Source organism: Nicotiana attenuata, chromosome 1, assembly GCF_001879085.1.
Source record: "Nicotiana attenuata strain UT chromosome 1, NIATTr2, whole genome shotgun sequence".
NCBI lineage: Eukaryota > Viridiplantae > Streptophyta > Magnoliopsida > Solanales > Solanaceae > Nicotiana > Nicotiana attenuata.
This window is the reverse complement of record NC_031989.1, coordinates 71,759,950-71,772,978: the sequence shown is the minus strand read 5'-3', so window position 1 is coordinate 71,772,978 and position 13,029 is coordinate 71,759,950. Positions and strand designations below refer to the sequence as shown.

Below are 13,029 nucleotides of genomic sequence, written 5' to 3'. Positions count from 1 at the left end.
ATCGAAGCCTTTAAATTATTTGAGGGCTGATTTTATCGAAGCCCTTTGTCATTTGCTTTTGCCGAGGGTAGCCTAATTTAACCGGTTTTTTCAAAGTGTTTGAAGGCCTTTAATTTTATGGCGGAAGTCGGACGTCTCTGAGCCGCGTTATTTTGGTCGTAGCCTTTTTATATGACCGTAGTCTTTAATATGGCCGTAGCCTTCGGGTATGTCTCTTGGACTTGTTTCCCGATAACCCTTCGAACTTGTTCGAAATGTTAATCCCCGAGTATGATGACCTTGGTCTATTATATCGGGGGTGCCTCTTTGAGGTCTTGTTATTTCGAACTGAGATAGCTCGAGTAAGTAGTCCTCGAGTTTTCGAGATATGCTTGCACTCGGGTTAAGATAGCCCTTGGGCTTTTATGATCGAGTGAGGATTTGCTCGAACTCGAAGTAAAGTTAGCCCTTAGGCTTCATAGATAGTCCCTGAGTGAGAGTTTGCTCGAACTCGGGCTAAGGTAGCCCTTGGGCTTTTGTATTGGTTACGGATTTCGGATGTCTCTGATCCGTGTTAATTTGGCCGTAGCCTCTTTAGTTCGGAACTTGCCCTTAGGGCTGATCTTCCGTTTCACTTCGAGCTTGCCCGAAGTGTCAGTCCCCGAGTGGGATGGCCGTGGCCCGCTAAATCGAGGATTGCCTTTAAGGTCTTATGGTCTTGAAATGCTAGCAGTTTGATTCTGTTTGCTTTTGGGACAACAGTCCTCAAGCATGGGTCAATTTTTCGAATTTCTGTCGCGGTCGGCCCTTAAGCCTGTTTACACAAGAGATCAAGAGTATAAAATATGAAAATTTTATAAAGGCAGGGGATATGGACAAGGAAAATCACTTCTCTTGATAGATGATTATACATGCGCGCATGCTTGATGTCTAGGGCTCGAGTAACCTATATGGGCACGGTTCATATGACCGTTTGGCCCTTACAACACTTTCCTATCGAGGCCCGCTGTCACGAAGTGATTTCCTTGCCAAAGAGCAGACATTCAAAGGTAATGCCCTCCAGTACTCGAGGCTTACTGTAGGAACCTCGGACACCGTTGAATTACTTTTAGTTAGCACGAACAATGGTTGCCTCATTAAAAACCTCGCTGAAAAAAACCTATTGGGACAAAAACCGGTCTAAGGGAAAAAGAGTGCAGCACGTGCTTCAAGATCCAGAGCTTCATGCTGATCCTTATCGATAGCCTGCAAGTGTTAGTCGAAAAAATAGAAAAGATTGGACTGGGGTCGTACCTTTATTCGGACTTTGGATACTTAACGTGATCTTCCTCGGCATCACGCCCCCGTGAATTTTGACCTTGATCATTTCTCCTCTCATTTCATGTGAAGCTTTGCCCGGAATCGCTGCCTCTATAGTCTCCGTTGTATGGTTGATATCGATCTCTATTTGACCTCGGCTCTCGATCGATATCCCTTTTGATTTTATCCATGATCCTGCTAGGATAAACGGACCCCGAAGGAGTCCCAGTTGATCATCTTTGACCTTAATCTTCGATTGATACCGATTATGTACGTCGGCCCTAGTGACAGCCGGGTACTCGATTAAACTTTGCTTCAACTGCTGTGAAGCTATGGAACTCCGAGTATTGAGACCTTGAGTGAAATCTTGAACAGCCGGTCATCGGTGACCGGAGGCAAATCCATTCTCTCCGCTTGGAATCGAGATACGAATTCCCAGAGTATCTCGTTATTTTTCTGCCTTATCTTGAAAATGTCCGACTTTCTTGTTGCAATTTTGATTGCTCCGGCGTGTGCCTTTACAAAAGAATCTGCAAGAATAGCAAACGAATCGATTGAATTTAGGGGGTAAGTTATGATACCATATTAAGGCACCCTTCGATAGAGTCTACCCGAACTTCTTCAGCAGTACAGACTCGATTATGTCGTCTTCCAAGTTGTTTCCCTTTATGGCGCATGTGTAAGAAGTAACGTGTTCATTTGAGTCAAAGGTTCCATTGTATTTAGGTATATCGGGAACACAGAACTTCTTTGGGATGGGCTTCAGAGCCGCACTCGGAGGGAACGGTCTTTGTACAAATTTCTTGGCATCCAATCCCTTCAAGATCGGGGGAGCTCCCGGTATTTGATCGACACAGGAGTTATAAGTCTCCACTTTTTTGTCATTATCCTTAATCCTTTTTTCCCCGGACTCGATCCTTTTGGTGAGCTCTTCGAGCATCCTCATAATTGTGGGGTCAGTCCCCGAGCCATTTTCATTCGACCTCTCTGGCGCCGGTTCAGTACGTCGAGTGTTTTCTGGTTCGGCTATATTCGGAGTTTTATTCTGTCTTTGAAGTTGAGCGATGGCAATCTGTTGAGCTTGCAGCATCTCGAATATCACTTGGAGGCTGACTCCCCCATCTCCTATACCTTGTGTTACTTGGCCCCCAGATCGGGCTTCCCTGCGTACACTTCCTCCGGGGTCCGCGCCTAAGTCTGCATTCAAAGCAATGTGTGAACTGACATCAACTGGTTCCACATTTGGCACTTCCCCAGGGTTTATCGGTGGTACACCGACCCCTGCATTGTTGTTTTCCCCATGAAATCCAATGCCTTTGTTGTCGTGAAGAGGTGCGTTTTGCCAGTTTGACATGTTTAATCCTGAGAAAAAAAATTCTTGACAAGAACAAGTGTGAAAATAACGTGTGTTAATCAGTACTGGAATAATCACTATTATCTTTAGCCCCACGGTGGGCGCCAAACAGTTTACCTCGAAAATACGAGTAACAATTAAATTTCATTTGTGATTTTAAAGATGTGCGATTTAGTTCAATACTAATTAATAATCAAGAAGTATAAAGTATAGATGAAAGAAATAAGTGAATCAAACCAGTGTTACTTAAGCAATATCGACCTCGAGCTGAGTGACCTCGAGATGAATCAAGAACAATAAAGCAAGAACAATAAAGTTAAAGGACAATTCTGATGAACAATAAGCGAAAAGGAGAGAGTATATTTCTTTGCCAATGATTATATTATTTACAAATGAATGGGCTCCCCTTTATATAATATGGGAGTCCTAAATAAGGTACATTTCCGTTTTTAGTTAGGAATCTAATTGGACAGCTGTCCAACCGCCTAATACGAATTCGTACAAATCCGTTCCGGAATTTACACCTTGATCTTTGGGTCATTGCGGGAATCTCGCCTTTTCTGTTACAAAATCACAACGGCATTATCTCGAGGCCGGAAACGCTCGTCCTTGATTCATCGGACACTTCGATCTTCGAACTCTGCTATCGGGCTCGGTCCCAGTCTATTTCGGACTCGCTCTTGAAGTAATCCTCGAGCCTACAAAATCGGGTAGCCCCGATTTCTACCACATACAAGTAGTTTAAGAGACCAAGTAAATCATGATGAACCAGTATTCTAATATTCTTCTAACGAGAAAAAAGAAAGTTTTATACTTCTTTCCTCTCGAGAATAACAAGCAAAAAAATAAAAAAAAACACTCCGCCTTATATCCTTTTCTTATATTAGATCTTATAAATCTGGTACCGTGGATATAAAGTTACAGTATAATACATATGACCATGTTAGTTACATTGTATTGTACAGAACACTCTGGTATTGACCTTAATTTCATTAAGAATTTTACAGCCGTAATAACAGGTAACACTATGGTTTTTCCTTCCTATAAACAAAATTGCTCATTCTCAACCCATGACCTGTCCTGGGAGAAAATACAAGCAGCAGTAAAATGGTAGCTTTCTTTTCCTTTTAACATTCTCTTTTCCGTGGACGCTATCTGCATGGACAGCCGTGACGTTATCTTCCTTTGTTTGGTCTACTGAGGTACGTACAGCAGTATGGTGTGTGTCGCCCGAGGTTTCAACATAATCATCTGGTGATGCAGGAGCAATCTTCTTGTTGTGGGTAGCTTCCCTCGTGCACAAACTAGAACTTGTACGCCTGGAAAGTTTATACACCAATTTTTTAGATATTAATAGATTAGAAGAAGCTCATCAAGCATATGATCAATCTCATAGTAATCAAATCATGCCATTTCAACAAAAAATTAGCGTTGCAGAACCTTCTCTTCATGTATAATTCGAGATGTTCGGACAAAGTTGCAGAAATCTAAGGTTTTTACTAAGCTAAGTGACGATCTCTTTTCCGTTTCTATGTGCTCATTTGGCAAATACATATTTAACTTCTTGGAAAACCAATTTGACACGTTTGGTGTAGAATAATAAGCTTAGCATCACCCATTATTTCAATGTAGCCTCTTGCTATTAAGCAAACAAAATTTACCTGGAACTGTGACTAGAAGAGCTGTTCCTGTGTTCGTAAGGGGTCGCCTCTGACAATTCTTTTTTTGGTGAATCAGCACAAGCGCTGCCACTTCCATGAATTCGATCAGTTTCTGATGATTTTGAATTTTCCTGACCATCCTCCTCTACACCTACATACTTAACAGTAGTGTTGCTGGGAACAGATCTAATCTCCAAATTATATCCAAAGTCCCTTATGATAGAGATAGCCTTCTCTAAAGTTCCCAGAGCTTGTCGGACCTCAGAGCTAATCAAAACCTTCTTGTTGTTGGCAGGCACGTGCACGACTTGATTAGCTGGATAATTGTGCGCTTTCTTGTCATTCTCATTTAAACTTTCAATCATTTCACTCGTGTCTTCATTAATTTCCTCAATTTCGCTGTGACCTTTGTTATCTCCAGCCACAAAGTTGTCCTGCTGTGACGAACAAATTAAACCATTATCCGATTGCACCATCTGTTCTGGTCTTTTGACTTCAACATTTGTCCGTGTTCCTTGATCCACGTGAACATAGGCGTCTCCTATTGGGTCTTGGAGTTCTAAAGCACCATTGTCATCTCTTGTCCGTTCATTAAGTTGAAGAGATGCATCTTTCTTGAACTCTTTTTGCAGTCCCAAAGTCTCACTTGACCCTTCATCAAGATTAACACACGTGTCTTCCTTCAACTCTTCCAATTCTAAAGCCCCATTGCCATTTCTTTTCTCTTCATCAAGCCGACAGACATCTTTCTTTAGGTCTAGCAGTTCCAAAGCCGCATTGCCATTACTTATATTATCTGAATAAAGAGCTTTCCGTACTCTAGCATATAGTGGATCTTTTAGAGCGTTGCTGAAATCTTCGTCACCTTTGACTACTGAAGCTACTTCCTGCAAGAAAAATAGTATATTATAATTATTATCCAGAGAAGATAAATATTGATTTTATCAGATAATCGTATTTAACAAAAAGAAAAATCAGAAACAGAAGTGTGAACTGAACTGGCATTAACCTTTTTATAAAGCTTGAAACCAGCACCTACGAGCTGCCTTGAAACAAAATTGATGAATGAGGGAGGAACAAAGTCCAGTTTGATATCCATGTTTGCTATAGTCCTGTTAAATTTAAAAGCAGAAAAAGAGAGTTCATAATAAAATAATAGGAGCGGCAAATTCTTTTTAACACTGAATTTGATGTCACTCTGACTATCCTACACTGCTTATCACAGCATTTGGCTTTTCTTTCTTTCCAATAACTAGGTACTTTTTCATCAAAGAGAAGTAAGGGATCACGATCACACATCTACTATAAACAGTATCTGATTTATAAAACAGTATTTGGTTAATGTTGTATCCTGTCTCGTTGCACATAAAAGCACTGAATCACGAGGAACGTTTTTTGCCAAAATTATCAGCTCTAATCATTTGCAGAACTACTGCTAACCGGCAAAAAAGAGGAGGAAACCTTCTTTGGGCTTCTAGGAGTTCAAACACGCTTAAGCAGGAATATAGATGTATCATTACTTGTGACCATCTTCTTGATGCATTTCGGATGCAGCTCCACAATTGGATCCTGATTCATCGACAACCTAAGTAACATCTGACATGCAAACTAATAGAGAAAAGGGACAACAGGCTATGTGGGACCTAATCTGATTGAGGGGCTTAATGACCAAAAGAAACCAAACACCACAGAGTTACCATAGACTATGGCTATGCTGACTTGCTCAGTGTTCCTTTAAGCTTCCTTTCTCTAATTTCCTTTTATACTAGATGATTTATATCTGTCCATGTAAGAGATCATCGGCATTTTCTAATGTATTCTGAGTGATGGTTCTCTAGAATGCTGCCGGTGAAAGAATAAACTGTTCTCCCAGTAATGATCTAAATTTTTGGCGCATTCGAACTGGCAATCTATGTTACAGGTAAGACTGGTGCATATCTAGAAGTCGATTTGTCTTCTTATAGATTTTACGATTCAGGGTGTGGAGAAGAGAATGGGTATGAGTGCTGGGATATGGGTAATGAATACATTAGTATGAAATATTTGACTATTACTTATTTGCATTGGTAGAAAAGTAAGTCAAGCTTCAGTTAAAAATTTCAATCAAATTCAGTGTGATTTAGTTAAGTAAGTTATGCCGAAACAAAGATATATTTTTTAGTTGTTCAAGTGGTAACCAGCTTATTTTGTTTCTTCTTGGACTTGATAATAACAAAGAAAATAATGAACACTGTGGCCCAAACTTATTTGTGTTGGCCCATATAATGCAATTCTCTGAAATATGTTTTAAAACCCACTTTCACAAACCCAGTCCATTAATACCAAACAACAAAAATCCTAACTTTGGTGCAGTCACTCTTCACTGTTTGAGTTAACTGCTTTACACATCCCAGTCAATCTATGGAATCTCTGTTTGCGTTCAAATGAAAGAAGAGGAAGAGAGATGACAACATTGAAGCACAAACAGAGAGACGAACTTGCCAGAAAGTTGCTGTATCCCTCGTCTTTCATCTGTCTTCTTCCTCACAGGACTTCATTTCATCTGTCTTCGTCTTAGCAGTTTCAGCTTTCGTTGGTCGAAGAACCCGTTGAATGTTGACCAAATTGGGTAAGAATCTTGTCACTGACAAAGGTGTCATGTCGACATTCTAATTCCTTCGGTTCTTTAGGAGCTCAAACAACATGCAAGGAGCACCACTCTTAAAGAATAATATATTGTTATGTTGGATTCTAGAAGAGTAGTTATACTATTGCATATTTCCAATATATCAAGAGCAGGACATACTCCAAGAATCTATGCAACATAGCGGGCAATGCAATTTATATGAACGTTCTCTTTTTTTTTCTATATGTAAATATAGGAACTCTTTGATAAGAAAATTTTAGTCACTAAACAGGAGAAATATTAGCTTATTACAAACAAAGCTCTCAACGTATTGAGTGGAAGAATCATGTTTCAATACCACTGGAACCTACTTAATAGCCATATCATCAACTTCACCTAGAGTTAGAACGTTTTAGAGTGGAAGTCAAAATAGCCGGGTTGTTCCGAACATGGGAAATTGTGCTACCCATTCTCACCCCCCCCCCCCCAACCATTAGAAGGACCCAGATTACCAGAATAAAATCTTCAAAGATTTTAAACTATATCACTTAAAGTTTCAACACTACAAAATCTTATATCCACAACCAATCTCCATAGTTCCAAAAGCATCTTCTTGAACCCACCCCACCCCACCCAAAAAAAAAAAAAATATAATACTAGTAAAGAAGGTTCCTATGGAAAAGGCTAACACGAGAAAGCAAAAGGAAGCGTTCAAAGCTGAGCATACTGCCCATGTCAAGACTTGCTATGCCTGTCTATCTATATGTGATAAGTATTTTAAATTTAATATATAAGAAGTTCAAAGTTACCTGAAGTAGCTACGATTATCAGTAACTTTCTGGATAGCAAAACCTCCCACCACATCAATTCGTACTACATCCAGTGGAAGTGGTATTCCATCTTTTGAAAAACCATGAGTGCTTCTATCAACACTATCTAAGTCAGAGATCTGGAAATAGAGCTTGCTATCAGTTGCTTTAATATTGATGAGAACAAATATGATAATGGAAATATAGATAGTTATCAAAGATATAATCATTGACAAATGTTGTGGACTTTCACAAACTTACCGAATTTACAAGTACTACAATCAGACCATCTTGAAAGTACTCAAATACAAAGAAATGTATAAGGGCCTCCCTTGCTGACAACGGCCACGAAAGCTTCATCCTTTCTTCCAAGTAGTTAAACATATATCAGCACATTATTAGAGACATAATAAGAAGAACAAATTAAATATCTATGGACTGCTATAGGATGACAAACCTTACTAGACATATTTGTTCACCGTCTCTGACCTTCTGCAAGCACTCGGAGGCTACAATCTTGAATGTAGGAATTGTGGTTTGCGGCCACCTGATGTGAAAATGGGGTGTATTAACACAACTTGTTGCTTGACATTTATTCATAACGAGTCATTGCATTGATAGTAGAAACGTACATTAAATAGAAGTGAAAAAGATGGATAAGTAGAAATATCCATTAAACAGAAGTGCCAATGCAACATCAGACTATCCCTCAATCCCAAAATCGCTGGGACTATCCCTTGAACTAGTATTCAATGAACATTACTGTATCGCAAATTGATATGTTAAAGATAATTTTAAACCTCTACTGACATTTTATTTAGTTAAGTTTCTTCGAGCAGATCCATTCTAGAGCTTTCATATTCACATTTACTGCATTAAGTCTACCAGCAGCTTTAATGTACATCATCACCTTGATAAAAGGTAAGAGCAATTACTTCCCAATATAGACAAAACCAAGAAATTTCGGTTGTGCTACAACAAACACATATATTTCTGTGTAGTACTTTTCTTAATATATATATGTGCTCTCATTATTTACCTTTTGTTTGTGCATTAACTACTTGGGTTGTACAGGTAATAAAGAGTATTTCTGAGTGGATGCTGGGATACAATTGTACTAGATGAACAATCTCTCCCCCGCTCCCCCTAATGAATTCACTATGAATGTCGTTCTCTGTGAATTGCTTCAAAAGCCACTGATCCAAAGTCTCATAACTGCCAACTTATACAATTTCTCTTACTCGAATGTTTCATTTCGAACTTATACAAAATTTGCTGTACAAATGCAATACCACCATTACAGCTAAAATTTTATAGTTCAAGATCTGCACCGACTCCAGTCCCTTTGTGGCATAAAATGCGAACATTTGTATTAAGAGTTTACCCAGACAATTATTCTTTGCGACAACAAAAGTGTCAGACTTTTATATCCTTTTTTCACTCGTTGCTTGTGAAGATTATTTAGAAGCAGTGCAGCAAGCAGCTGCCTAGAAACTTTTTTATTGTTTCATTGTAAACATGAGACAGGCTGGTTAAGAGTCTTTTGCATAGCGGATTCTCACCATTTTTTGTAGAGCTCTGCCCCCCATGAGATGCATAAACCTGAAACAGCCAGTTCTTATCTCAAAAGTCGTCCAATACTAAAGCAACACGAACTTTCTACAGGACCATGACTAATAACCACTCCAACAGTGAGTAAAATAGTTGAGATTTTAAATTTATCTTACAAACATCTGCTGGGCCATCTACATAGCCTTCAACAAGGAGGGTATGAAAAGGAGTGCCTTCTGGTCCCTCTCGATACATAACACGGTATTCTTCAGTATCTTGTTTTACCTGCAAAAGGAGAAACCAGCATTGCTCGCATAGTAAATAACAGATGAGGAGAACTATTTTTGCAATAAATGAATAGTACCACTAAAAGTTTCTGGCTGTCCCAAAAGAGCACCAGACTTTAATGCTACTAAAAACGAGCAACACTGATGCTTTCGGATCCACAATCACATTAGTGAGTCAAGATTTCAAGAATTAGAAAAAAGATAATCTATAAATGTGATAGATAGCCTACTTTCCAAGCACCATGTGTTGCCTCAGAAGATTTTGACTTCTCACCATCAGTTACAGATGCACTCCTTAACATGCTCAGGAAATTTGCCACTTCCTTGGTTCTTCTCTCTACTAGATCATCACTACATTCTGCAACAGAAAAAGGGGTGGGGGTGGATAAAGGCATCTCTGCTTAGTATGTTTTAGATGATATAAATGTTTTAGAATTAGCTAACTACCTATTAAAGTAAAATCCATATTCAAAGTGACAAAACAAACCTTGAAGATCACATTCTGACGCGCGTAGCATTTGATTCTTGACAAGGGGCTTAAGTAAATCATTGTTTACAAGATCATGAGACGCCAGCGTCTGATCCAATCTATCTCGGTACTGAGAGATGTTACCAGTGTCCCTCATATTGCATATGTTTGTATATCGAATGAAGTGATTTGGTATATCGAGTATGGAGGGACCTACAAATTTATGAAAGTCATGTTTCAGAAAAGCTTCTCAGCACAGATGTGTTTGTGTAAGTTAGTCGCGACAGGAATTTGAAGTTTTGACAAAATAAATTTATTATTCAAGGGATATATATCTATGCCATTTTTTTTATCGTATATAAAATGGATTAGATGCTTTTTCTGAAAATTTGTCAGCAGGGAATCCAATCAAACAAGGGAAAGAGCAAATCTCGAGTATCCGAACAAGGTCCATATGTTTGGTAAACATATAATAAATGTCGGACCATCCAAGCAACTTTGAGACTTTGTGTACAATGTATACATAGACTGAGCCAATATGTTACTTTTCAGAAATTCTTCCACATAACAAAACTACGAAGTGCCAAAAATTTAAGACGTATACACCATCTAATTGACTTAAAATAGAAACTCAATAGCTATTTCTTTCCAATCCAAATCAAAATCCATAAATGGATGATAGCAAATGAGACTGGTTTTAGTTAACACTACCCATAAATGGATGATAGCACCTACTAGTCCACAGATGCAGAAAACAAGAAAGAGTCACCAATTTTACAAAAACATCCAACCCACAAGCAAGCAAATACTGACAGTCAATTGAGAGTGATTATCCAATCAAAACAAAAAGAATTAACTCATTAAAATCAGCTCTTCTGAGATAATACACACACTACCATTACCATATTAACCTCATATGGGAAGCAAAAAGCTTTCAGTTTTCACAAATCAATAAATATTATTCATAACAAGGCGCACAGCAGATCAAACCAAGAACTAGCCACAAAGACACAAACTTTAATAGTCAAACTCAAGTAATCATCCAATCAACAAAAGTCAAGCTAACATTAAAGCAAAGAATCCAAATTTCATCGAAGTTTCAACTTTTCAACTCACTCAGCAGCTTAGAGCTGTTCTGAAGGAAACCAAGCTGGAATCTCGAAGTTTAGAGCACGACCCAATAAAGTGTAAAGACTGAATTTTAATGGCTTCTTTCAAAGTGACAGATCTCAAAGAAGGGACAAGATCAGGTGATTTGAGAACACCAAAGCGGATATCTAACATGGGCTCTCCTTGATATTAACGATTTTGCAGACAACAATAATCCACAGAGAGCTCAACTATTCCAAAGAATTTTTCAAAGCTAAAGTGTATTTTTAATTTAAGAAGATGTCTTTAAAATTGTATTCCTGTATGTCCTTTCCAGTTTATTTTAAAAAATATTCAGTTTCTATTATTAATTTAATGTTTTCTAATTTTTTATTTTATCTTTACTAAAATAAGTTATATCACATAAATATTTATAATTTATTTTAGATTATATATTTCTAGAAAAAATCTTTTTTTTTTCTAAGGTCTAAACTTATTTGAACATGCCACAGAAATAAAAATGTAGGAAAGCTAAGAGTGAGTCAAGAATGATGTGTCGAGAAAACACTACTAAGAAGTCTGTCTTTAGAAGTTGTATCTGGTTGACCCCTTTTATTTTTTTGATTTCTCGGTCGGTATTCGGTACCTACATTGCGGCTCGATTAATTCGAATTTCTGCCGAAAAGTCCCATAATAGAGGTAAAGTGCTCCCTAACAAAGGCGACTCCGTACCCCGGGGCTCGAACTTGAAACCCCTTTTAATCATTACTTTTTCAAGTATTTATGTTTTCTAATGCTACTACCTATTTTATTTCTTTTACAGTATGCTGTCCTAAAATTATGGGCACTTTTTACTTTCTTCAGAGATATGATGTGTTATCTATTTTAATAAATGTATTGTTTAGAACTTAAGCGCACCTTAATTATTTGATTGGATACATGCTTCCTTTTATAATTATCTATTGGACAATATTTTGTTGAAATTGAGAAAAATAATTATTCATGGTTGAAGTTAAAAGAGAACATTTAAAAGTATTATCATTTTACCACCAAGACTTAAAAAAGTAAAAAAAAAATAAAAAATAAAAATAACCTAGTGATATTTTATCTTTTTTAAAGTTTAAACTTTGATCTTTTGTGTCACTTTTTTGACATGATTTGTAATTAGTGTTAAGAACAATACTGGTAAAATTAATAAAAACCTTAAGCTTCATTCTAAATTATGTGAAAATGCAATTTGATAATATTTAGGCGAATGAAGAAGTTTAAATAATTTTACATAAAAGTATCAAGGAATTGTTCGAATCAATGATCTGTGTTGATGTTCACCTACTTTAAGCATTTATTTTTCCAACTATTCCGCTGACCGGGTAGACTTGTGGGGTACAATTATTAAAGGAAGACTTTGCCCACTATTATATTGGTCCAATTCATCATCTTCTTACACAAAAATGGAAGTTTAAGAAAATCGAAAAGGTCCTAAAATATCTTTTATTATTAAAAATTATTTAAATTGCCTTCCGTTATATTATTAGCTCAGAAAAATTCCTACCGTCTTGCTATTGAAACACATATACCTCTAACTTGATGGACCGGTCACATAGCACTCATCTAAGGCTGTTGGTTCATCCGGTCTTAAATTAGATGCGACCCACCCCATTACCCGCTACCCGACCAATAAACTTTGACCCTCTCCTCCTTTTTTGGCATAGCCAATTCAAAAAGGCGAGTGCAGTCTAGCTCACCCGGCTCAACAATAGAAATCCCTGCAGTTCAGCCACCCGCAGCTAATTCAATTCACTCTCCTTGAAGCTCTTGTGAAATGGTCTTTGTCCTTCGCTTTCCCTTTACTTCCATCTATCTTCATCGTATTAAGCCAACATAGACCCCATAGTGATTTCAGTGACTAATAGGTACAGTTTGTAG

General features: G+C 37.8%; 1 protein-coding gene across 2 annotated transcripts; it reads right to left on the bottom strand.

Annotated features, from left to right (window-relative positions):
- LOC109228508 lies at positions 3,481–11,426 on the bottom strand. Of its 2 annotated transcripts, XM_019393620.1 has the most exons (11): positions 11,131–11,426; positions 10,033–10,227; positions 9,776–9,903; positions 9,435–9,543; positions 9,270–9,309; positions 8,165–8,254; positions 7,969–8,068; positions 7,708–7,847; positions 5,303–5,405; positions 4,294–5,180; positions 3,481–3,951 (listed from the first exon to the last, which is right to left on the bottom strand). In XM_019393620.1, exons 2-11 carry the CDS (start codon positions 10,169–10,171, stop codon positions 3,696–3,698), a joined length of 1,992 nt encoding a protein of 663 aa, XP_019249165.1. In that variant the 5' UTR covers positions 10,172–10,227; positions 11,131–11,426; the 3' UTR covers positions 3,481–3,695. The 2 variants fall into 2 exon arrangements, with proteins under 2 accessions (XP_019249165.1, XP_019249173.1); XM_019393628.1 differs by lacking the exons at positions 10,033–10,227; positions 11,131–11,426 and having other exon boundaries at positions 9,820–9,905.

Coding starts and splice junctions, on each gene's coding strand:
- LOC109228508 (XM_019393620.1), bottom strand. CDS start 10,171: ATGAGGGACACTGGTAACATCTCTCAGTACCGAGATAGATTGGATCAG. Junction 7,848..7,968: donor TTGTAGTACTTGTAAATTCG/GTAAGTTTGTGA, acceptor CTCTATTTCCAG/ATCTCTGACTTAGATAGTGT. Junction 5,406..7,707: donor GATAATCGTAGCTACTTCAG/GTAACTTTGAAC, acceptor TAAATTTAACAG/GACTATAGCAAACATGGATA.